The following is a 26,150-nucleotide window of genomic DNA, read 5'->3' on the forward strand; positions in this document are numbered from 1 at the left end:
CCTGTATATCTGTGTGCTCCTGAGCCTGTATATGGGAGACTGCGCTGAGTAATGTGATATGTGACACCTGTATATCTGTGTGCTCCTGAGTCTGTATATGGAGACTGCTCTGAGTAATGTGATATGTGACACCTGTATATCTGTGTGCTCCTGAGTCTGTATATAGGAGACTGTGCTGAGTAATGTGATATGTGACACCTGTATATCTGTGTGCTCCTGAGTCTGTATATAGGAGACTGCGCTGAGTAATGTGATATGTGACACCTGTATATCTGTGTGCTCCTGAGTCTGTATATGGGAGACTGCGCTGAGTAATGTGATATGTGACACCTGTATATCTGTGTGCTCCTGAGTCTGTATATAGGAGACTGCGCTGAGTAATGTGATATGTGACACCTGTATATCTGTGTGCTCCTGAGTCTGTATATAGGAGACTGCGCTGAGTAATGTGATATGTGACACCTGTATATCTGTGTACTCCTGAGTCTGTATATGGGAGACTGTGCTGAGTAATGTGATATGTGACACCTGTATATCTGTGTGCTCCTGAGTCTGTATATAGGAGACTGTGCTGAGTAATGTGATATGTGACACCTGTATATCTGTGTGCTCCTGAGTCTGTATATAGGAGACTGTGCTGAATAATGTGATATGTGACACCTGTATATCTTTGTGCTCCTGAGTCTGTATATAGGAGACTGTGCTGAGTAATGTGATATGTGACACCTGTATATCTGTGTGCTCCTGAGTCTGTATATAGGAGACTGCGCTGAGTAATGTGATATGTGACCCCTGTATATCTGTGTGCTCCTGAGTCTGTATATAGGAGACTGCGCTGAGTAATGTGATATGTGACACCTGTATATCTGTGTGCTGCTGAGTCTGTATATAGGAGACTGTGCTGAGTAATGTGATAGGTGACACCTGTATATCTTTGTGCTCCTGAGTCTGTATATAGGAGACTGCGCTGAGTAATGTGATATGTGACACCTGTATATCTGTGTGATCCTGAGTCTGTATATAGGAGACTGCGCTGAGTAATGTGATATGTGACCTGTATATGTGTGTGCTCCTGAGTCTGTATATGGGAGACTGTGCTGAGTAATATGATATGTGACACCTGTATATCTGTGTGCTCCTGAGTCTGTATATAGGAGACTGCGCTGAGTAATGTAATATGTGACACCTGTATATCTGTGTGCTCCTGAGTCTGTATATAGGAGACTGCGCTGAGTAATGTGATATGTGACACCTGTATATCTGTGTGATCCTGAGTCTGTATATAGGAGACTGCGCTGAGTAATGTGATATGTGACCTGTATATGTGTGTGCTCCTGAGTCTGTATATGGGAGACTGTGCTGAGTAATATGATATGTGACACCTGTATATCTGTGTGCTCCTGAGTCTGTATATGGGAGACTGCGCTGAGTAATGTAATATCTGTGTGCTCCTGAGTCTGTATATGGGAGACTGTGCTGAGTAATATGATATGTGACACCTGTATATCTGTGTGCTCCTGAGTCTGTATATGGGAGACTGCGCTGAGTAATGTAATATCTGTGTGCTCCTGAGTCTGTATATAGGAGACTGCGCTGAGTAATGTGATATGTGACACCTGTATATCTGTGTGCTTCTGAGTCTGTATATAGGAGACTGCGCTGAGTAATGTAATATGTGACACCTGTATATCTGTGTGCTCCTGAGTCTGTATATAGGAGACTGTGCTGAGTAATGTGATATGTGACACCTGTATATCTGTGTGCTCCTGAGTCTGTATATGGGAGACTGCGCTGAGTAATGTGATATGTGACACCTGTATATCTGTGTGCTCCTGAGTCTGTATATGGAGACTGCGCTGAGTAATGTGATATGTGACACCTGTATATCTGTGCGCTCCTGAGTCTGTATATAGGAGACTGCGCTGAGTAATGTGATATGTGACACCCTGTATATCTGTGTGCTCCTGAGTCTGTATATGGGAGACTGCGCTGAGTAATGTGATATGTGACACCTGTATATCTGTGTGCTCCTGAGTCTGTATATGGAGACTGCGCTGAGTAATGTGATATGACACCTGTATATCTGTGTGCTCCTGAGTCTGTATATAGGAGACTGCGCTGAGTAATGTGATATGTGACACCTGTATATCTGTGTGCACCTGAGTCTGTATATAGGAGACTGCGCTGAGTAATGTGATATGTGACCCCTGTATATCTGTGTGATCCTGAGTCTGTATATAGGAGACTGCGCTGAGTAATGTGATATGTGACCTGTATATGTGTGTGCTCCTGAGTCTGTATATGGGAGACTGTGCTGAGTAATATGATATGTGACACCTGTATATCTGTGTGCTCCTGAGTCTGTTTATGGGAGACTGTGCTGAGTAATGTGATATGACACCTGTATATATGTGTGCTCCTGAGTCTGTATATGGGAGACTGTGCTGAGTAATGTGATATGTGACACCTGTATATCTGTATGCTCCTGAGTCTGTATATGGGAGACTGCGCTGAGTAATGTGATATGTGACACCTGTATATCTGTGTGCTCCTGAGTCTGTATATGGGAGACTGCGCTGAGTAATGTGATATGTGACACCTGTATATCTGTGTGCTCCTGAGTCTGTATATAGGAGACTGTGCTGAGTAATGTGATATGTGACACCTGTATATCTGTGTGCTCCTGAGTCTGTATATGAGAGACTGCGCTGAGTAATGTGATATGTGACACCTGTATATCTGTGTGCTCCTGAGTCTGTATATGGGAGACTGCGCTGAGTAATGTGATATGTGACACCTGTATATCTGTGTGCTCCTGAGTCTGTATATAGGAGACTGTGGGGTACTTCCAGAGTCTGACACGGAACTATCCCCAAAGGATGAGCAGCACAAGTCCAGTGTTTACATTCCGGGCCTGCTCCGAGCAGTAAAAGAGGTGTTGGTCATTGAGGAGGAGGTTGCCCCTCCGGCTGTTAAATCTAAACACTCCTTGTTTAAGAGGGTTAAAAGTTCTACAGCCATTTTCCCTCCGTCAGATCAGTTAGTGGATCATCTGGAGGAGGCGTGGAAGGCTCCGGCGAGGCGGTTCCAGCCACAAAAGCGTCTGGCTAATGCATACCCCTTTCCTGAGGAGTACTTCAAGAAATGGTTTTCACCTCCTGTAGTGGACTCCCATGTAACACGCTTAGTCAGAAGTGCGACCTTACCTATGCCTTCCATTGCATCCTTAAAGGACTCAACTGACCGGAAGGTGGAAAACTGCCTAAAGTCCATTCACTCCTTGTCTGGAGCAGTGGCCATACCCTCTATGGCTATCTCTTGGGTAGCTAGGGCCGTGGAATCCTGGGCAGATCTGTTGGAGGAGTCCCTGTCTCCTGATGCTTCAGAGGACCAGTTGTCCCTGGTGGGAAATATACATGACTCGGCTACCTATATGAATGAGGCAGCTTTGGATGTCAGTTTGTTATCCTCCAGAGTGTCAGCCGCGGCTGTCACAGCGCGCAGGTCTTTATGGCTCCGGTCCTGGAGGGCGGATGCGGACTCTAGGAAGGGACTGGAAGTTTTACCCTACAACGGGAAAGTATTGTTTTGCCCAGATCTGGACAAGATCGTGGACACTTTAGCAGTGGCCAAGTCGGCTCGTCTGCCATCAGCCTCGGTCCCCTCTGGTTCCCGAACACCATCCTTTCGGCCCTACAGAGCGCAGGCTAGGCTTAAAAGCCAGTCATTTCCCAAGCAGACGGCTGTCAGGAAGACTGGCAGACCCAAAAAGCAAGCTTCGAGGACAAGGCTTCCAGCCTCTAAACCAGACGACAAATCCACAGCATGACGGGACCGGCCTCCCTTTGGGGGACCCCACAGTGGGAGGCCGACTTCTTCAGTTTGCCCAGTACTGGCATCAAACCACAACAGATGCCTGGGTAAGAGAAGTGGTCTTTCGGGGTTATGCCCTCTCGTTTCGCAGCAGACCATTTCACCAATTCTTCCACTCGCATGTCTCCAACAAGGACAAAGTCTTATTGATACAAGAAGCGGTATGTTCCCTGCGCAAGGCAGGAGTGACTGTCCCAGTACCAGAGCCCCAGCGGGGCATGGGGTTTTATTCCAAATTGTTTTTGATGCAAAAGCCCAATGGGACCTACCGCCCTATCCTGAGTTTCTAGTGCCTAAACAGGTTTCTCAGGGTTCCTAGTTTCCGGATGGAGACTACGGGGTTAATGGCTGCCACAGCACTGAAGTGGTTAACCCCCGTGCTGTGCCGCCTTTTTTAAAAGGACAAAAAGGCGCCTGGCGCCCGGTGTAAATATATACTCTGCACTACGCGCTGAGTGTTAATAAGTGTGTTTTTTAATGTTTTACATGTCGCTGCCAGGATCCACTGCACTGGGGGAGTGTAGGTAGAGTGTGGCTGCACGCTGGGAGCCACTGCGATCAGCGCTGAAACAGTTACGGTCCCAGTGAGGACACAGGGTCTGATTCAGTGCCGGACGCTACTTGCGAACGGTCGTTCAGAAAAAGGGGCCAGCTATTTAAATTGAACGCTCGCTCTTTGCGGTCTTTTGACGCCTCTATGACAGAGCGAGCGAACGAAACATGCGCTCGCTATTTTGTAAAGATGCCCCCTGGCCGTTCGCATCATACGTCATCTCCGTTATTTATTAGATTAATCGAGTACATCGAAAGGCGTCTGAACTGCTCGCAGTGCTTGTGGTAGGTTTTACTTCCCGCAATCACTGCGAGCAGTTCAGGCTAAAAGACAACCAAGTGACGTGGTCGATGACGCTGCTTTGTTAATTATGCACACCCATTAAACGCCCGTTTTGACTGTTTGGCACGCCTGCGTTCGGATGTCCACTCCCCGTTCTCAAGCACCTTCCCCTGTTACCACCCACAAACGCCTCATTCTGTCACTCAAATTAGCAGGCCCTCGCTGTGTTGCGAGCGCACGATTTTCGACCGCAATGACTGGTTGGCGCATGCGCATTACAACCCATACGCATGCGCAGATGTGCAAACATCGCTCGGAGCGAGCAAGCGTCCGCTTACGAGCGGCTCTGAATCAGGCCCACAGTTTAAAAGCACACTGCACATGGTTTATAATAAACTGTATTAAAATATATATGTATTGCTGTAATGCACTGCAGCTGCTCTGCAATGCATTAGTGCATGAAGCAACGTATATATTTTAATAGAAAATGCACTTCTTGAATATGCCTGTATAAACATGACAAGCTTGTGACTGCAGAAACTAAATGCTGATTGTGATTTCCTAGCAGGAGGTCTGATGAATAGTAAGACCTGTTGTGGTCAGTGAACTCTGGCTGGAAGTTCTCTGTGTGAAGGTGTGAATGGTGTCATATAGCCAAACACTTCAGATACAGAACTGTCTTTTGAAAAGACAATTTGTTGTTAAGAACCTTTTGGATGTCACTGAATGTGTTAAGGTTGGAAATGCCAAACTGATTGATACTTCCATTGGGAAGGATGAATGTCATTTACTATTTCCTTTGAAATTTTATATTTTGTTATATTATGTGAGACAGCATGATTGGTCGTACCAGGGCGGATTTACCCCCCTGTGATATTGTGTGTAAAAATGATATAAAAAATAGGGACTGTGAGCCCTGTATGTATACATCCTTGTGAATCCTGTGTGGAGAAGAATTGCTGTAACATCTTGTACTGTATGCTAATATTCCCCTTCAATCCGAAGGGAGGGTATTTTTTAAGACTGAGAGCAATAAACACCTTTTGCCTTTACTTCGACTATATCCGTACCCTGCGACAACAGAATTGCGCCAAACGCTATTCCGTTCTCCTGCTGTTCTGGATAAGAACTCAGCGTCTCCAAGTTCAAGCCCTCTGCCAAGCTACCGTGCAGACCTGGTCCATTGCGAGGGATCAGGTGGGAATAGCCGACACCAAACAGGAGGTGTGTCCGCAGTTACTCGACGCATACGCAGCAGAGCGGTTCCAGGCGCCGGCGGTAGGAGCCTGAGGGTAACTTAAAAAGAAGTTCCAAACGCCGATGGTAGAGTTTGGTGGTGGCAGGATCGTTAAACGCCCACGGCGCAGTGGGCGGAGTCAGTGACAGGCGGTCACTGACGGTGAGTGGGAGTCCAAAAGCGCTAACCCGTGACCAGGGCCAGCCTAGACGAAAGGCGTCCGGTCACAAAGACGCCACTCACTATCATACTGGTTATGGAACCGGGGCTATGGAACCGGGGGTTTCATGGTGTCCCTGGACATCCAGGATGCCTATCTGCATATCCCGATTTCGGCTTTGCATCAACGTTTTCTCAGGTTTGCTGTGCAACAGCAACACTTCCAGTTCCAGGCGTTACCCTTTGGCCTATCCACGGCCCTCGGGTATTTACAAAAATTAGGGCAGTAATGGCGTCCCATCTGCGGATGCAGGAGATCCGCCTATTACCATATCTGGACGATCTGTTGCTCCTGGCAGGATCTCCAGAGGTACTTCTCCATCACCTCCAGATGACCATCTCGGTGCTTCAGTCGCATGGATGGGTAATAAATTGGGAGAAGTCGTCTCTAACTCTGTCGCAGAGGATGCTGCATCTAGGAGCTCTATTGGACTCACAGCAGCAAAGGATCTTCCTGACATCAGACAAGATCTCGGTGTTGCAGACGCGGGTATGCAGAAGTCGCCGGGTCTCTGCATGCAGTAATGCAGTTGCTGGGGTCGATGGTGTCAACGTTCGACATGGTGGAGTATGCCCAATTCATTTGAGACCTCTACAGACAATGATCCTTTCCCAGATCACCTCGGAAATTGAAAGCACAGACAATTGTGCTCTCCCCGGAAGTCAGGTGGTCTCTGACTTGGTGGTTGCAAACTCAGCATCTCACCCAGGGCCGCCCATTTTGGATAGCGGACTGGACCCTACTGACAACGGATGCCAGTCTGCGGGGTTGGGGCGCAGTGTCAGGTCCCCACTCCTTTCAGGGTCGGTGGACGCTGGAGTAAACTGTCCTTCCAATCAATATATTGGAACTAAGGGCAATCTTCCTGGGTCTCACGAGAGTAAGACACATCCTACAAGGAAGTCCTATGCAGGTGCAGTCAGACAACGCCACGACGGTTGCGTACATCAACCACCAGGGAGGAACTCGAAGTCAGGCAGCCATGCCAGAAGTGTCACGCATCCTGACATGGGCAGAAGGCCATCTGCCCGCCTTATCTGCAGTGTTCATACCCAGAGTCCTCAATTGAGAAGCGGACTTACTCAGCCGTCACGACGTGCATCCAGGGGAGTGGTCTCTAAACCAGGAGGTGTGTCAACTCCTGGTGGGGTCTTCCGGACGCGGACCTAATGGCCTTCCGACACAGTTACAAGCTACCAGTGTACCGATCGAGGACAAGAGATGCAGGCGCTCTACTAGTAGATGCTCTGTCGGTCATGTGGACCTTTTCGGTTTGTGTACCTTTTTCCTTCGGTGTCCCTTCTTCCTCGCGTACTCAGAAAGTTCAAGCAGGAAGGAGGCAAGCTCCTGCTGGTGGCTCCAGCATGGCCACGGAGGCACTGGTACTCAGACCTTCAGAGTCTGTCGATAGACACTCCGTGGTTGTTACCTCAACGTCGGGACATGTTGTCACAGGGTCCCTGCCTTCACCCGGATCTGGGTCGCTTGGCTTTGACGGCATGGCTCTTGAGGCTTCCTTCTTAAGGTGAAAGGGCTTCTCAGGTGCAGTGGTTAACACCTTGAGTGCACAGAAGCCAGCCTCTGCCAGGATTTACCACAATGTGGCACTCCTAAACGGTATGATCCTTGGACGTTTAGGATTTCCAGGATACTGGCTTTCCTCCAGGCAGACTTGGACCTAGGACTCCGCCTGGCTTCACTGAAGGTACAGGTCTCGGCCCTGTCTGTGTGGTTTCAGAGACTGATTGCGACTCTGCAGGATGTGCACACCTTTTTACTAGGTGTGCTGCGGATTCAGCCACCCTTTATGCTTCTGGTGGAGCCTTGGGATTTAGCGGTTGTCCTTCGAGTCTTGCAGGGCCTGCCTTTTGAACCACTGGAATCAGTGGATTTGAAATGGCTTATGTTGAAGACAGTCTTCCTTCTTTCCATTGCTTCGGCTAGACGAGTGTCAGATTTGGGGGCTCTTTCATGTCGCTCTCCGTATCTGGTGTTCCACCAGGACAGGGCGGTACTTCGTACTCGCCCTGGTTTCCTTCCTAAGGTGGTGACATGTTTCCACATTAATGAGGAAATTGTGGTTCTGGCTTTTCTTGGGCCGGGTCTTTCAGCAGGTGAGGCCTCTTTGGATGTGGTGCGAGCCCTCAGAATTTATGTGGACTGTTCTGGGTCCTACTGGAAGTCAGTCCCTCTTTGTCCTTTTTGGGTTCCATAAAAGGGGTTGGCCTGCCACGAAGCAGACTTTGGCACGATGGCTTTGGCTGACTATTTCGGAGGCCTACTCTAGGGAGGGCCTTCCAGCTCCGCCTTCTGTATCTGCTCATTCTACTAGGTCTGTGGGCCCTTCGTGGGCAGCTCGGCACGGTGCCTCGGCTATACAGCTTTATAAGGCGGCCACCTGGTCTTCAGTCGAGACCTTTGTGAGGTATTATTTATTTGATACCTTCGCCTCTCAGGGTGCTTCCTTTGGGCGATGGGTCCTCCTTTCTGTACAGGAGCATACCCACCCTTAAGGGGAACTGCTTTGGGACATCCCCAAGGTCACCTGTGGACCCTAAGGAACCCGTAGTAGAAAAGAGGAGATATGGTAAGAACTTACCTTTATCTCCCTTTCTACGAGGTTCTTAGGGTCCACAGGGCACCCGCCCTTACACAGGAGCTACGTTGTTGTCTGGTCTACAGTCTCTGTCTCCTTCCTAGCGAGAATGTGATTCTTGTATGTTCTAGACTTCCTTCTCTCTCTCACAGTACTCTCCTCCAGCCTCTGGCTTGCTACTAAACTGAGTAATGCCCTGGCTGGGAGGCGGGGTATGGAGGGGGACCAGTGCATCTTGGGGGAAAGAAATTAACTAACTGCATGGTGCCCGATGCCTACGTCATCACCTATAGCCCAAGGTCACCTGTGGACACTAAGGACCTCGTAGAAAGGGAGATAACAAAGGTAAGTTCTTACCATATCTCCTCTTATCAGTTGTCCGAACAGGAAAGCATTTGCTCTTTGCACAATACTATATTTCTGCAAAAGTCCAGTCCACAGACCTGGTCACTGACATGAACCATATACCAGACCGTTCATTACAATGTCACCTGTCTGCTCCCAACATCTCTGGAAAATCTCACTTCCCAGGGAGTGTTTCCATTATTATTAAATTTGCACTAGTGATAGCACACTTCGCCCCCTCTGACCAACATCAGCATTAAGTCACCAAAGAGTTTGTATAATCATTGAGTTCTGATGTCATCACTTTAGTCTATTAAAAGGAATAACAAACACCCCATTTATTAGTAATCCTATTGAGATTAGGGGCGAAATGTAATGTGGTCTGAGGTTTATGGCGAATATGATGCGAGTTTGTACTGAAAATCGCTTGATGTAATAGAGTGCGAGTCACAGAGGTGAGTTGGAGGGTGAGAGTATGTCACAGATGTGAGGTGGAGGGTGCGAGGTGGAGGGTGCGAGTATGTCACAGATGTGAGGTGGAGGGTGCGAGTATGTCACAGATGTGAGGTGGAGGGTGCGAGTATGTCACAGAGGTGAGTTGGAGGGTGCGAGTATGTCACAGAGGTGAGGTGGAGGGTGCGAGTATGTCACAGAGGTGAGGTGGAGGGTGCGAGTATGTCACCGATGTGAGGTGGAGGGTGCGAGTATGTCACCGATGTGAGGTGGAGGGTGCGAGTATGTCACAGACGTGAGGTGGAGGGTGCGAGTATGTCACAGACGTGAGGTGGAGGGTGCGAGTATGTCACAGACGTGAGGTGGAGGGTGCGAGTATGTCACAGACGTGAGGTGGAGGGTGCGAGTATGTCACAGACGTGAGGTGGAGGGTGCGAGTATGTCACAGACGTGAGGTGGAGGGTGCGAGTATGTCACAGACGTGAGGTGGAGGGTGCGAGTATGTCACAGACGTGAGGTGGAGGGTGCGAGTATGTCACAGACGTGAGGTGGAGGGTGCGAGTATGTCACAGACGTGAGGTGGAGGGTGCGAGTATGTCACAGACGTGAGGTGGAGGGTGCGAGTATGTCACAGACGTGAGGTGGAGGGTGCGAGTATGTCACAGACGTGAGGTGGAGGGTGCGAGTATGTCACAGACGTGAGGTGGAGGGTGCGAGTATGTCACAGACGTGAGGTGGATGGTGCGAGTATGTCACAGACGTGAGGTGGAGGGTGCGAGTATGTCACAGACGTGAGGTGGAGGGTGCGAGTATGTCACAGACGCGAGGTGGAGGGTGCGAGTATGTCACAGACGCGAGGTGGAGGGTGCGAGTATGTCACAGACGCGAGGTGGAGGGTGCGAGTATGTCACAGACGCGAGGTGGAGGGTGCGAGTATGTCACAGATGCGAGGTGGAGGGTGCGAGTATGTCACAGATGTGAGGTGGAGGGTGCGAGTATGTCACAGAGGTGAGTTGGAGGGTGCGAGTATGTCACAGATGTGAGTTGGAGGGTGCGAGTATGTCACAGATGTGAGTTGGAGGGTGCGAGTATGTCACAGATGTGAGGTGGAGGGTGCGAGTATGTCACAGATGTGAGGTGGAGGGTGCGAGTATGTCACCGATGTGAGGTGGAGGGTGCGAGTATGTCACCGATGTGAGGTGGAGGGTGCGAGTATGTCACAGACGTGAGGTGGAGGGTGCGAGTATGTCACAGACGTGAGGTGGAGGGTGCGAGTATGTCACAGACGTGAGGTGGAGGGTGCGAGTATGTCACAGACGTGAGGTGGAGGGTGCGAGTATGTCACAGACGTGAGGTGGAGGGTGCGAGTATGTCACAGACGTGAGGTGGAGGGTGCGAGTATGTCACAGAGGTGAGGTGGAGGGTGCGAGTATGTCACAGAGGTGAGGTGGAGGGTGCGAGTATGTCACAGAGGTGAGGTGGAAGGTGCGAGTATGTCACAGAGGTGAGGTGGAAGGTGCGAGTATGTCACAGAGGTGAGGTGGAGGGTGCGAGTATGTCACAGAGGTGAGGTGGAGGGTGCGAGTATGTCACAGATGTGAGGTGGAGGGTGCGAGTATGTCACAGACGTGAGGTGGAGGGTGCGAGTATGTCACAGACGTGAGGTGGAGGGTGCGAGTATGTCACAGACGTGAGGTGGAGGGTGCGAGTATGTCACAGACGTGAGGTGGAGGGTGCGAGTATGTCACAGACGTGAGGTGGAGGGTGCGAGTATGTCACAGAGGTGAGGTGGAGGGTGCGAGTATGTCACAGAGGTGAGGTGGAGGGTGCGAGTATGTCACAGAGGTGAGGTGGAGGGTGCGAGTATGTCACAGAGGTGAGGTGGAAGGTGCGAGTATGTCACAGAGGTGAGGTGGAAGGTGCGAGTATGTCACAGAGGTGAGGTGGAGGGTGCGAGTATGTCACAGAGGTGAGGTGGAGGGTGCGAGTATGTCACAGATGTAAGGTGGAGGGTGCGAGTATGTCACAGATGTGAGGTGGAGGGTGCGAGTATGTCACAGATGTGAGGTGGAGGGTGCGAGTATGTCACAGATGTGAGGTGGAGGGTGCGAGTATGTCACAGAGGTGAGTTGGAGGGTGCGAGTATGTCACAGAGGTGAGGTGGAGGGTGCGAGTATGTCACAGATGTGAGGTGGAGGGTGCGAGTATGTCACAGATGTGAGGTGGAGGGTGCGAGTATGTCACCGATGTGAGGTGGAGGGTGCGAGTATGTCACCGATGTGAGGTGGAGGGTGCGAGTATGTCACCGACGTGAGTTGGAGGGTGCGAGTATGTCACAGACGTGAGGTGGAGGGTGCGAGTATGTCACAGATGTGAGTTGGAGGGTGCGAGGTGGAGGGTGCGAGTATGTCACAGATGTGAGGTGGAGGGTGCGAGTATGTCACAGATGTGAGGTGGAGGGTGCGAGTATGTCACAGATGTGAGGTGGAGGGTGCGAGTATGTCACAGATGTGAGGTGGAGGGTGCGAGTATGTCACCGATGTGAGGTGGAGGGTGCGAGTATGTCACCGATGTGAGGTGGAGGGTGCGAGTATGTCACAGACGTGAGGTGGAGGGTGCGAGTATGTCACAGACGTGAGGTGGAGGGTGCGAGTATGTCACAGACGTGAGGTGGAGGGTGCGAGTATGTCACAGACGTGAGGTGGAGGGTGCGAGTATGTCACAGACGTGAGGTGGAGGGTGCGAGTATGTCACAGACGTGAGGTGGAGGGTGCGAGTATGTCACAGACGTGAGGTGGAGGGTGCGAGTATGTCACAGACGTGAGGTGGAGGGTGCGAGTATGTCACAGAGGTGAGGTGGAGGGTGCGAGTATGTCACAGATGTGAGGTGGAGGGTGCGAGGATGTCACAGAGGTGAGTTGGAGGGTGCGAGTATGTCGCAGATTTGAGTCCATGCGAGTTTAATTGCAAGTTGCGAGTTTCACAGAAGCCTTCACAGATTAGTGAGATTGAGATGGGGAAAAATAATGTGGGGTCCTCCCCCCAAAAGCACAACCAGCATCGGGCTTGGTTGTGAAAATACGGGGGTAAAAAGACGTAAGGGTCTCTCGTATTTTCATAAACCAGCACCAGGCTCTGTGAGCTGGTCCTGGCTGTGGAAATACAGGGGACAAAATGAGTAGGGGTCCCGCATTTTATCCAGAGCCAGCACCTGGTTTTAACTAACGGGAGTGTAATGCCACAGCCAGGGTACACGCTTCACGGGGTCCCCCAGCCAAAGCATTAACCACCACACAGTAGTCAGCCCCGGCCAGGGATCCTTGTGGAGGTGTACCCCAGGACGGGGCTATCCCCTGCATCCCTGGCCGGTGGATGCGGGGTTGATTGTGTAAAAAAAAATAGATAAAAAATAATATTGTCTTTTACAGTAGGACTAGAGGTCCCAGCATGCTGGTACTTGGAGAAACACAACTACCAGTATGCGGGGCATTAAAAAATAGCAGGACACAAGCACCGTATGTTGGGTATATTTAGTACCCATACACTCCTAATTACATTGTGCGACTTTCCATGGGAAAACATCTGAGTGATGTGAGTTTGTAGTATGCAAGTATTGAAAGTCTGAGAAACATGCGAGTTTCATGTTCTCGCGCCCTATTCCATGTGCGAGGTCTGAGAATGTGCGAGTTTCATGTTCTCGCGCCCTATTCCATGTGCGAGGTCTGAGAATGTGCGAGTTTCATGTTCTCGCGCCCTATTCCATGTGCGAGGTCTGAGAATGTGCGAGTTTCATGTTCTCGCGCCCTATTCCATGTGCGAGGTCTGAGAATGTGCGAGTTTCATGTTCTCGCGCCCTATTCCATGTGCGAGGTCTGAGAATGTGCGAGTTTCATGTTCTCACGCCCTATTCCATGTGCGAGGTCTGAGAATGTACGAGTTTCATGTTCTCGCGCCCTATTCCATGTGCGAGGTCTGAGAATGTGCGAGTTTCATGTTCTCGCGCCCTATTCCATGTGCGAGGTCTGAGAATGTGCGAGTTTCATGTTCTCGCGCCCTATTCCATGTGCGAGGTCTGAGAATGTGCGAGTTTCATGTTCTCGCGCCCTATTCCGTGTGCGAGGTCTGAGAATGTACGAGTTTCATGTTCTCGCGCCCTATTCCATGTGCGAGGTCTGAGAATGTACGAGTTTCATGTTCTCGCGCCCTATTCCATGTGCGAGGTCTGAGAATGTGCGAGTTTCATGTTCTCGCGCCCTATTCCATGTGCGAGGTCTGAGAATGTGCGAGTTTCATGTTCTCGCGCCCTATTCCATGTGCGAGGTCTGAGAATGTGCGAGTTTCATGTTCTCGCGCCCTATTCCATGTGCGAGGTCTGAGAATGTGCGAGTTTCATGTTCTCGCGCCCTATTCCATGTGCGAGGTCTGAGAATGTGCGAGTTTCATGTTCTCGCGTCCTATTCCATGTGCGAGGTCTGAGAATGTGCGAGTTTCATGTTCTCGCGTCCTATTCCATGTGCGAGGTCTGAGAATGTGCGAGTTTAGCCCAAAACGCTCCCACTCTATTACATTTAGCCCTAGAAGTTTTCTCATCCATGTATTTTACAGCAGTCTCAATTACGCAAGCGCACTCACATACGCTCTCACTCGCACTCATACGCTCTCACTCGCACTCATACGCTCTCACCCGCACTAACAAGCGCACTCACATACCCTCTCACTCGCACTCACATACCCTCTCACTCGCACTAACAAACACATACACAAACACTCACACAGACTCATTCGCACACACTCACATACGCTCACTCGCACACACACACTCACATACGCTCACTCGCACACATACGCTCGCTCACTCGCACACACACACTCACATACGCTCACTCGCACACACAAATACTCTCACATACACTCACCCGCACACACACACACTCACATACGCTCACTCGCACACACAAATACTCTCACATACGCTCACCCGCACACACACACTCACATACGCTCATACGCTCACTCGCGCACACACACACTCACATACGCTCACTCGCACACACAAATACACACACACACAAATACACACATACACTCACTTGCACACACAGGGCCTGATTTAGAGTTGTGCATTAACCATCGGGTTAGAATACATCTCCGATGTTTTGGGGTCTGCGCATGTGCAGAATGGGTCCTGTGATCTCGCTCGCAGACCTCCCCCAAGCCGCAGCATGATTGACGTGCTTCGGCGTTTGGGGTGCGGCGCTGGTTACCACTCCCGGAAACGGTCATGTCGCACCAATTTTCCAGGAGCGATGAGGCCAGTGTCTGCGTCAGTGGATGCAGGTTTACTGGCCTTGCAAGTGACTAAGGGCCTGATTCAGACCCACTCGCGAGTGGCTGTCCGCTCGCAAGTGGGTCGATGGTGTGCACTGAGCATGCGCACGACGGAGGGAGCTCCGTCGTGCACATGCGCGAGACGCGACGAGCGAAGGACTTTCCTTCGCTCGTTGTGTCTGATCAAAGGGGGTGTGCTGTCGATGTTGATTGACAGCACGCCCCCTTTGGTGGGCGTGCCGGGGGCATGCCTCCCAGACGGGGGCGTTCCCAAGGGAACGCCTACCGTCAGAAGCCGGCCCACTGACATCACTAGTGATGTCAGTGGGAGTGATTTTGGCTCTGATAGAGCCAAAATCACTCCGGGCCATGCGGTTCAGAAACTCAACCGCAGGCTCCGGCTCGCAGTGGCGATGGTCGCGATGGTCAAGACCATCACGACCATCAACCTGCACGCTCGTATAGGCTGTGGGTGGTGACCCACAGCTATACGAGCATCCAGGAGGATGCTCCATTTTTATGGAGGACGGCCCTCATTCAGAGCAAGCGCTCTGCTCAGAGCGTCCGGCTCTGAATGAGGGCCAAAGCTTCTACTTCTGCAGTCTGGCCAAAGGATGGTGATCCTCTGCTGCAACCTCTCGCAGCGCTGGTATCGCAGATGCAGCTACAGATACCTCCTGCTGCATTAGCATTTTACATGGACGAATTGTGTGCGGCTCTGTATTTCCGCTCATCTGATGCCCCCAGTCACACATACTCATATATATAACTCAGGGTATTATTAGTCATGATAATAATTATCAAGCTGTGACTTTAATAATAATGCATGTAATTATCAGATAAACACGCCTCCCGGTGTGATGGGCCGAAGGAACACGTATGTTTGCACAGACCGCCATGGTTCCGAGCGTCATTCTCTCCTCCACAATGGAAAAGAGAACAGGTGAGTCATGTGATTCCCAGCGATCAGCGTTATACCGTGTTCTATCCTAGCGTGGAGCTAACAATGAGTAACGTGATAATATTGCTGTGTTATACTCTGCGGATGTTTCTGAGGGGGCATATTTAGGATGTGTATAGATGATGCCTCTACTGAATATATTGGGAGCCTATAGAAACCTTACCGAGTCACATGTCCCATTAAGGCTTCTTAGACATGATCTGAAATTTCACAAAACCTACTGAATTTTTGCCACTCAAACTTAAAAAAGCTCAGACCTCAGTTGCATAGACTGCATGTGTGTATTCCACACCCGGGGGTAAGGCAGGGTGCTGGAGGCATGGCCGGCCAGGGAGGGGGCTTGTCCTCGTGACACCAATGGCTGGTATGGGAGTAATAACATGAATAATACACAATGGTGGGCAGATCAGAAGCACCCAACAACACTATAGACGCTATGCTGGGCACAGAGACACACCAGCACATCCCCTACAGAGTGATGAACCCCGGTTACAGGCACAGTGCCAACCACAGGAATAGAGTGTCAGCTCTTCAACCCTAATTTAGATAACGCTACTGACTCCAGGAGACGTACTTTTACTGCTCACCCCGGACAAGCAGAGACACAGCACGAACAGGGAGACTACATCACAGGGCCTAACGTTCAGGACCTTTCCCCCAGCCCTCCGGCGTCTCACCCTCCGGACCAGCCCCTGCCCCTTACTGGCAACTTTGCTTTCTCCATACTTACCCCACCGGATCCCCTCCTGGCACGGCCCAGCTCCCGATGAGTGAGCCCAGAGACCTCTTGCTCACGGTCGGACACAGCTTGCAGCGGCTGCTACAGTCACTTCCTCACACCTCGCCAGTGCGCAACGCCACCCTCTCTGCTGGACTTCCGCGGTGCCCATGGCACGTGCCACCCTTGCTCTGTATTAGAAACACCCCTGCCCGTACCCTTAGCTTGGCAATGTGAGTTCACAATGATGTGCCTAGCATCTCTTATAACCCTACGTGTTTCGTCTCCTCATGAGACTTCATCAAGGATATATCTTAGATAGATGTACAAATGTCACAATGTAAGTCAGATGGCAAAATACAGATACTGCTCCGCCAGGTAACTCGGTATTTCACCTTCAAGTTGTGTATTATCACCTTGTAAAGGTTTAAAGATGCATCATAAATCTGTCACTTAAGGAAATGTCAAATGGCCTCCAACTAGTTCAATATGTGTTACCTGTATCTGACACCTGTAATAATGCAGGAATAGTGTATTATATAGATGTACAGGATGTAGCTCTCTCCTATGTGGTGTTACCTGTACTATAATAATGCAGGAATAGTGTATTATATAGATGTACAGGATGTAGCTCTCTCCTATGAGGTGTTACCTGTACTATAATAATGCAGGAATAGTGTATTATATAGATGTACAGGATGTAGCTCTCTCCTATGTGGTGTTACCTGTACTATAATAATGCAGGAATAGTGTATTATATAGATGTACAGGATGTAGCTCTCTCCTATGAGGTGTTACCTGTACTATAATAATGCAGGAATAGTGTATTATATAGATGTACAGGATGTAGCTCTCTCCTATGTGGTGTTACCTGTACTATAATAATGCAGGAATAGTATATTATATAGATGTACAGGATGTAGCTCTCTCCTATGAGGTGTTACCTGTACTATAATAATGCAGGAATAGTGTATTATATAGATGTACAGGATGTAGCTCTCTCCTATGAGATGTTACCTGTACTATAATAATGCAGGAATAGTGTATTATATAGATGTACAGGATGTAGCTCTCTCCTATGAGGTGTTACCTGTACTATAATAATGCAGGAATAGTGTATTATATAGATGTACAGGATGTAGCTCTCTCCTATGAGGTGTTACCTGTACTATAATAATGCAGGAATAGTGTATTATATAGATGTACAGGATGTAGCTCTCTCCTATGAGGTGTTACCTGTACTATAATAATGCAGGAATAGTGTATTATATAGATGTACAGGATGTAGCTCTCTCCTATGTGGTGTTACCTGTACTATAATAATGCAGGAATAGTATATTATATAGATGTACAGGATGTAGCTCTCTCCTATGAGGTGTTACCTGTACTATAATAATGCAGGAATAGTATATTATATAGATGTACAGGATGTAGCTCTCTCCTATGAGGTGTTACCTGTACTATAATAATGCAGGAATAGTGTATTATATAGATGTACAGGATGTAGCTCTCTCCTATGTGGTGTTACCTGTACTATAATAATGCAGGAATAGTGTATTATATAGATGTACAGGATGTAGCTCTCTCCTATGAGGTGTTACCTGTACTATAATAATGCAGGAATAGTGTATTATATAGATGTACAGGATGTAGCTCTCTCCTATGAGGTGTTACCTGTACTATAATAATGCAGGAATAGTATATTATATAGATGTACAGGATGTAGCTCTCTCCTATGAGGTGTTACCTGTACTATAATAATGCAGGAATAGTGTATTATATAGATGTACAGGATGTAGCTCTCTCCTATGTGGTGTTACCTGTACTATAATAATGCAGGAATAGTGTATTATATAGATGTACAGGATGTAGCTCTCTCCTATGAGGTGTTACCTGTACTATAATAATGCAGGAATAGTGTATTATATAGATGTACAGGATGTAGCTCTCTCCTATGAGATGTTACCTGTACTATAATAATGCAGGAATAGTGTATTATATAGATGTACAGGATGTAGCTCTCTCCTATGTGGTGTTACCTGTACTATAATAATGCAGGAATAGTGTATTATATAGATGTACAGGATGTAGCTCTCTCCTATGAGATGTTACCTGTACTATAATAATGCAGGAATAGTGTATTATATAGATGTACAGGATGTAGCTCTCTCCTATGTGGTGTTACCTGTACTATAATAATGCAGGAATAGTGTATTATATAGAAGTACAGGATGTAGCTCTCTCCTATGTGGTGTTACCTGTACTATAATAATACAGGAATAGTGTATTATATAGATGTACAGGATGTAGCTCTCTCCTATGAGGTGTTACCTGTACTATAATAATGCAGGAATAGTATATTATATAGATGTACAGGATGTAGCTCTCTCCTATGTGGTGTTACCTGTACTATAATAATGCAGGAATAGTGTATTATATAGATGTACAGGATGTAGCTCTCTCCTATGAGGTGTTACCTGTACTATAATAATGCAGGAATAGTATATTATATAGATGTACAGGATGTAGCTCTCTCCTATGTGGTGTTACCTGTACTATAATAATGCAGGAATAGTGTATTATATAGATGTACAGGATGTAGCTCTCTCCTATGAGGTGTTACCTGTACTATAATAATGCAGGAATAGTGTATTATATAGATGTACAGGATGTAGCTCTCTCCTATGTGGTGTTACCTGTACTATAATAATGCAGGAATAGTGTATTATATAGATGTACAGGATGTAGCTCTCTCCTATGTGGTGTTACCTGTACTATAATAATGCAGGAATAGTGTATTATATAGATGTACAGGATGTAGCTCTCTCCTATGAGGTGTTACCTGTACTATAATAATGCAGGAATAGTGTATTATATAGATGTACAGGATGTAGCTCTCTCCTATGTGGTGTTACCTGTACTATAATAATGCAGGAATAGTGTATTATATAGATGTACAGGATGTAGCTCTCTCCTATGAGGTGTTACCTGTACTATAATAATGCAGGAATAGTGTATTATATAGATGTACAGGATGTAGCTCTCTCCTATGTGGTGTTACCTGTACTATAATAATACAGGAATAGTATATTATATAGATGTACAGGATGTAGCTCTCTCCTATGTGGTGTTACCTGTACTATAATAATGCAGGAATAGTGTATTATATAGATGTACAGGATGTAGCTCTCTCCTATGAGGTGTTACCTGTACTATAATAATGCAGGAATAGTGTATTATATAGATGTACAGGATGTAGCTCTCTCCTATGAGGTGTTACCTGTACTATAATAATGCAGGAATAGTGTATTATATAGATGTACAGGATGTAGCTCTCTCCTATGAGGTGTTACCTGTACTATAATAATGCAGGAATAGTGTATTATATAGATGTACAGGATGTAGCTCTCTCCTATGAGGTGTTACCTGTACTATAATAATGCAGGAATAGTATATTATATAGATGTACAGGATGTAGCTCTCTCCTATGTGGTGTTACCTGTACTATAATAATGCAGGAATAGTGTATTATATAGATGTACAGGATGTAGCTCTCTCCTATGAGGTGTTACCTGTACTATAATAATGCAGGAATAGTATATTATATAGATGTACAGGATGTAGCTCTCTCCTATGTGGTGTTACCTGTACTATAATAATGCAGGAATAGTGTATTATATAGATGTACAGGATGTAGCTCTCTCCTATGAGGTGTTACCTGTACTATAATAATGCAGGAATAGTGTATTATATAGATGTACAGGATGTAGCTCTCTCCTATGAGGTGTTACCTGTACTATAATAATGCAGGAATAGTATATTATATAGATGTACAGGATGTAGCTCTCTCCTATGTGGTGTTACCTGTACTATAATAATACAGGAATAGTGTATTATATAGATGTACAGGATGTAGCTCTCTCCTATGAGGTGTTACCTGTACTATAATAATACAGGAATAGTATATTATATAGATGTACAGGATGTAGCTCTCTCCTATGTGGTGTTACCTGTACTATAATAATGCAGGAATAGTGTATTATATAGATGTACAGGATGTAGCTCTCTCCTATGAGGTGTTACCTGTACTATAATAATGCAGGAATAGTGTATTATATAGATGTACAGGATGTAGCTCTCTCCTATGAGGTGTTACCTGTACTATAATAATGCAGGAATAGTGTATTATATAGATGTACAGGATGTAGCTCTCTCCTATGAGGTGTTACCTGTACTATAATAATGCAGGAATAGTATATTATATAGATGTACAGGATGTAGCTCTCTCCTATGTGGTGTTACCTGTACTATAATAATGCAGGAATAGTATATTATATAGATGTACAGGATGTAGCTCTCTCCTATGAGGTGTTACCTGTACTATAATAATGCAGGAATAGTATATTATATAGATGTACAGGATGTAGCTCTCTCCTATGTGGTGTTACCTGTACTATAATAATACAGGAATAGTGTATTATATAGATGTACAGGATGTAGCTCTCTCCTATGTGGTGTTACCTGTACTATAATAATGCAGGAATAGTGTATTATATAGATGTACAGGATGTAGCTCTCTCCTATGTGGTGTTACCTGTACTATAATAATGCAGGAATAGTATATTATATAGATGTACAGGATGTAGCTCTCTCCTATGTGGTGTTACCTGTACTATAATAATGCAGGAATAGTGTATTATATAGATGTACAGGATGTAGCTCTCTCCTATGAGGTGTTACCTGTACTATAATAATGCAGGAATAGTGTATTATATAGATGTACAGGATGTAGCTCTCTCCTATGTGGTGTTACCTGTACTATAATAATGCAGGAATAGTGTATTATATAGATGTACAGGATGTAGCTCTCTCCTATGAGGTGTTACCTGTACTATAATAATGCAGGAATAGTGTATTATATAGATGTACAGGATGTAGCTCTCTCCTATGAGGTGTTACCTGTACTATAATAATGCAGGAATAGTATATTATATAGATGTACAGGATGTAGCTCTCTCCTATGAGGTGTTACCTGTACTATAATAATGCAGGAATAGTGTATTATATAGATGTACAGGATGTAGCTCTCTCCTATGAGGTGTTACCTGTACTATAATAATGCAGGAATAGTATATTATATAGATGTACAGGATGTAGCTCTCTCCTATGTGGTGTTACCTGTACTATAATAATGCAGGAATAGTGTATTATATAGATGTACAGGATGTAGCTCTCTCCTATGTGGTGTTACCTGTACTATAATAATGCAGGAATAGTATATTATATAGATGTACAGGATGTAGCTCTCTCCTATGTGGTGTTACCTGTACTATAATAATGCAGGAATAGTGTATTATATAGATGTACAGGATGTAGCTCTCTCCTATGTGGTGTTACCTGTACTATAATAATGCAGGAATAGTGTATTATATAGATGTACAGGATGTAGCTCTCTCCTATGTGGTGTTACCTGTACTATAATAATGCAGGAATAGTGTATTATATAGATGTACAGGATGTAGCTCTCTCCTATGTGGTGTTACCTGTACTATAATAATGCAGGAATAGTGTATTATATAGATGTACAGGATGTAGCTCTCTCCTATGTGGTGTTACCTGTACTATAATAATGCAGGAATAGTATATTATATAGATGTACAGGATGTAGCTCTCTCCTATGTGGTGTTACCTGTACTATAATAATGCAGGAATAGTATATTATATAGATGTACAGGATGTAGCTTTCTCCTATGAGGTGTTACCTGTACTATAATAATGCAGGAATAGTATATTATATAGATGTACAGGATGTAGCTCTCTCCTATGTGGTGTTACCTGTACTATAATAATGCAGGAATAGTGTATTATATAGATGTACAGGATGTAGCTCTCTCCTATGAGGTGTTACCTGTACTATAATAATGCAGGAATAGTGTATTATATAGATGTACAGGATGTAGCTCTCTCCTATGTGGTGTTACCTGTACTATAATAATGCAGGAATAGTATATTATATAGATGTACAGGATGTAGCTCTCTCCTATGAGGTGTTACCTGTACTATAATAATGCAGGAATAGTGTATTATATAGATGTACAGGATGTAGCTCTCTCCTATGTGGTGTTACCTGTACTATAATAATGCAGGAATAGTATATTATATAGATGTACAGGATGTAGCTCTCTCCTATGAGGTGTTACCTGTACTATAATAATGCAGGAATCGTGTATTATATAGATGTACAGGATGTAGCTCTCTCCTATGTGGTGTTACCTGTACTATAATAATGCAGGAATAGTATATTATATAGATGTACAGGATGTAGCTCTCTCCTATGAGGTGTTACCTGTACTATAATAATGCAGGAATAGTGTATTACTATAGATGTACAGGATATAGCTCTCTCCTATGTGGTGTTACCTGTACTATAATAATGCAGGAATAGTATATTATATAGATGTACAGGATGTAGCTCTCTCCTATGAGGTGTTACCTGTACTATAATAATGCAGGAATAGTGTATTATATAGATGTACAGGATGTAGCTCTCTCCTATGAGGTGTTACTTACCTGTCGCCGGTTTATTTGTGATATCGCAGTAATATGTCTCATTTCTCTCCCAGCTCATCTGCCTCTCGCCCACCTGCCCCATCACCCTCCACACAGAGCATCGCTGAGCGGAGCTGCCTCTCCCGGGGATCCAACGTCCGCAGCACTTTCCATGGTGGCCATGTCAGAGATCGGAGGGGGCAGAACCCACCTCCCAGCTCGCCTACACACCCTCACGAGGGTTTAAACCAGAGCCGGACCCGAGCCACCTCAAACCTGTTTAGCAAACTGACCTCCAAACTGACTCGCAGGTAACTGATACAAAGGTGAGGGAACCTGGATAACCCCCAACACCCCCCCACACACACACCTATGGGGCACAGACCGACTAATGACCTGCGTGCAGAAATTATTAGTACGTAGCCGCACCACAACTCCCAGCATGCTTCTCAGCAGCCTCCTGAGCACGGTGCCGGGTATTATACAGCAGCCTCCTGAGCACGGTGCGGGGTATTATACAGCAGCCTCCTGAGCACTGTGCGGGGTATTATTCTGCGGCCTCCTGAGCTCGGTGCGGGGTATTATACAGCGGCCTCCTGAGCACGGTGCGGGGTATTATACAGCGGCCTCCTGAGCACGGTGCGGGGTATTATACAGCGGCTTCCTGAGCACGGTGCCGGGTATTATACAGCAGCCTCCTGAGCACGGTGCGGGGTATTATACAGCAGCCTCCTGAGCACGGTGCGGGGTATTATACAGCAGCCTCCTGAGCACGGTGCGGGGTATTATACAGCAGCTTCCTGAGCACGGTGCGGGGTATTATACAGCGGCTTCCTGAGCACGGTGCGGGGTATTATACAGCAGCCTCGTGAGCACGGTGCGGGGTATTATACAGCAGAATCCTGAGCACGGTGCGGGGTATTATACAGCAGCCTCCTGAGCACGGTGCGGGGTATTATACAGCAGCCTCCTGAGCACGGTGCATGATATTATACAGCAGCCTCCTGAGCACGGTGCGGGGTATTATACAGCAGCCTCCTGAGCACGGTGCGGGGTATTATACAGCAGCCTCCTGAGCACGGTGCGGGGTATTATACAGCAGCCTCCTGAGCACGGTGCGGGATATTATACAGCAGCCTCCTGAGCACGGTGCGGGGTATTATACAGCGGCCTCCTGAGCACGGTGCGGGGTATTATACAGCAGCCTCCTGAGCACGGTGCGGGGTATTATACAGCAGCTTCCTGAGCACGGTGCGGGGTATTATACAGCAGCCTCCTGAGCACGGTGCGTGATATTATACAGCAGCCTCCTGAGCACGGTGCGTGATATTATACAGCAGCCTCCTGAGCACGGTGCGGGGTATTATACAGCAGCCTCCTGAGCACATTATATGATTTGTCTTACATGAAATAGAACTTTGCAGTCAGACAATGACACAGACTGGGAATGTTAGCGCCAGCCGCCATCTTGTTACCTCTCTGTCTACTGACTGCACCCCGGAAGCCTTTTGAGTTTTCTTTTCCTTCATCCGTCTACTCATATTTATTTCTCTCCCCCTCCCCTCCCCCCACCCTGTCCTCCTCCCTGTCTTCCTTCTCTCTGCCTCCTCTCCAGGGTCGCTCTTGACCCCTCTAAGAGACAGGCGTCTCACCGCTGTGTATCTGGAGTGTCTCTCCCTCAGGACAGCAAGATCAGTAAGTGTATCGCTGTAATCTCCCCATGCTGCTTTATGCTGGTACTAACACCCCTGTATATATGGGCAGAAGGCAACCCCCCCCCCCTCTTACTCATTGTTTACTGCTAGAAGGGCTGGTAATACATGCTGGGACTTTTAGTTCTTCTGGTCAGAATGTGGCACTTTGCTGTTTGGCTTGGCTGAATTTAGAGCCTAGACCTCAGCCATAGAATTCATATGACTGTTATTTATTAGACTACAATCTAGGCGTATGTTGGATGTGCTGAGGGTCTGACCCTTAGAACTGTGCGCCTGATTCAGAGCCGCTCGCTAAGATGTATACTCTCGCTGCTGCCAATGGTATGCAGTGTGTGCATGTGCATACCTTAGCGAATGATCACAATGCATTCGCTCGCTGCGCATAGACAGCCCAGCTGAGTCAGCGCCACAACCAGCTCACGACACAAGCAATCCAGCAATCATCCTCACCTGGGAGGTTTGACTCCCCCATTTAGGATGTGTATTCCAATGAGCACACACTTCTATGAATTAGCAGCTCTGCCATTTTGGGAGTGACCGCAATCTCACTCTGTGAGAGTGCTGAATCTGCAGTTAACCACAGGGTGTGATGGCATACCATATCTGTATTACGCAAGGAACACGTCCATTTCATTGCTTTTTTTAGTTTGAGTGGCAGAAATTCAGTAGGTTTTGTGAAATTTCAGATCATGTGTTAGAAGCCTTAATGGGACATGTGAAACCGTAAGGTATTCTGTCTATATGTGTGTGTGTATGTATATACTGTATGTATACACTCACATGCTGTATATTTACTCACACACCCACACACAATATATATACACACATACAGACTGTATATATACACACATATTGTGTATATATACTCACATGCACACACATACAATATATATATATATATATATATATATATATATATATACACACATACAGACTGTATATATACACACATATTGTGTATATATACTCACATGCACACACATACAATATATAAATACACACATACAGACTGTAACAAGCTATTATAATCCTGCACTGATATAAATGTCTGTTTTATTTCCTCTTCCAGAGAATGAGTTATTGGTTCTTAATGACCTAAGTACTCCGTAATGATACTATTTAATACCTATGATATTTCTTCTTCAGGGTCCATAGGGCTCCACAGGGAGACATTTGGGTGACGGTGGGACCTGGAGGACGGACACCAATAGCAAAGCTTTTCAATCCCAGGATGCTCCGGTCCTTCCTCCTATACCCCGCCCACAGCCTGAGGGCACTTCCGTTTCGTTGGTGTCTGGCAGGAGCTGGATCACCGTTATA

At 46.9% G+C, this 26,150-nt stretch overlaps 1 protein-coding gene across 1 annotated transcript in view; it reads left to right on the top strand.

Annotated features, from left to right (window-relative positions):
• Positions 1-25,940, top strand: part of LOC148442442 (MAP/microtubule affinity-regulating kinase 4-like) — a 96,611-nt gene extending 70,671 nt beyond the window's left edge. The window contains exons 11-14 of the mRNA XM_088463934.1: positions 15,727-15,830; positions 23,190-23,426; positions 24,731-24,810; positions 25,900-25,940. Coding sequence (XP_088320060.1) covers positions 15,727-15,830; positions 23,190-23,426; positions 24,731-24,810; positions 25,900-25,940 — 462 coding nt within the window. The remainder of the gene's footprint in view (positions 1-15,726; positions 15,831-23,189; positions 23,427-24,730; positions 24,811-25,899) is intronic.
• The last annotated feature ends 210 nt before the right edge of the window (positions 25,941-26,150 follow it).

Source organism: Taudactylus pleione, unplaced genomic scaffold (assembly GCF_031769625.1).
Source record: "Taudactylus pleione unplaced genomic scaffold, aTauple2 ptg001515l, whole genome shotgun sequence".
Lineage (NCBI taxonomy): Eukaryota > Metazoa > Chordata > Amphibia > Anura > Myobatrachidae > Taudactylus > Taudactylus pleione.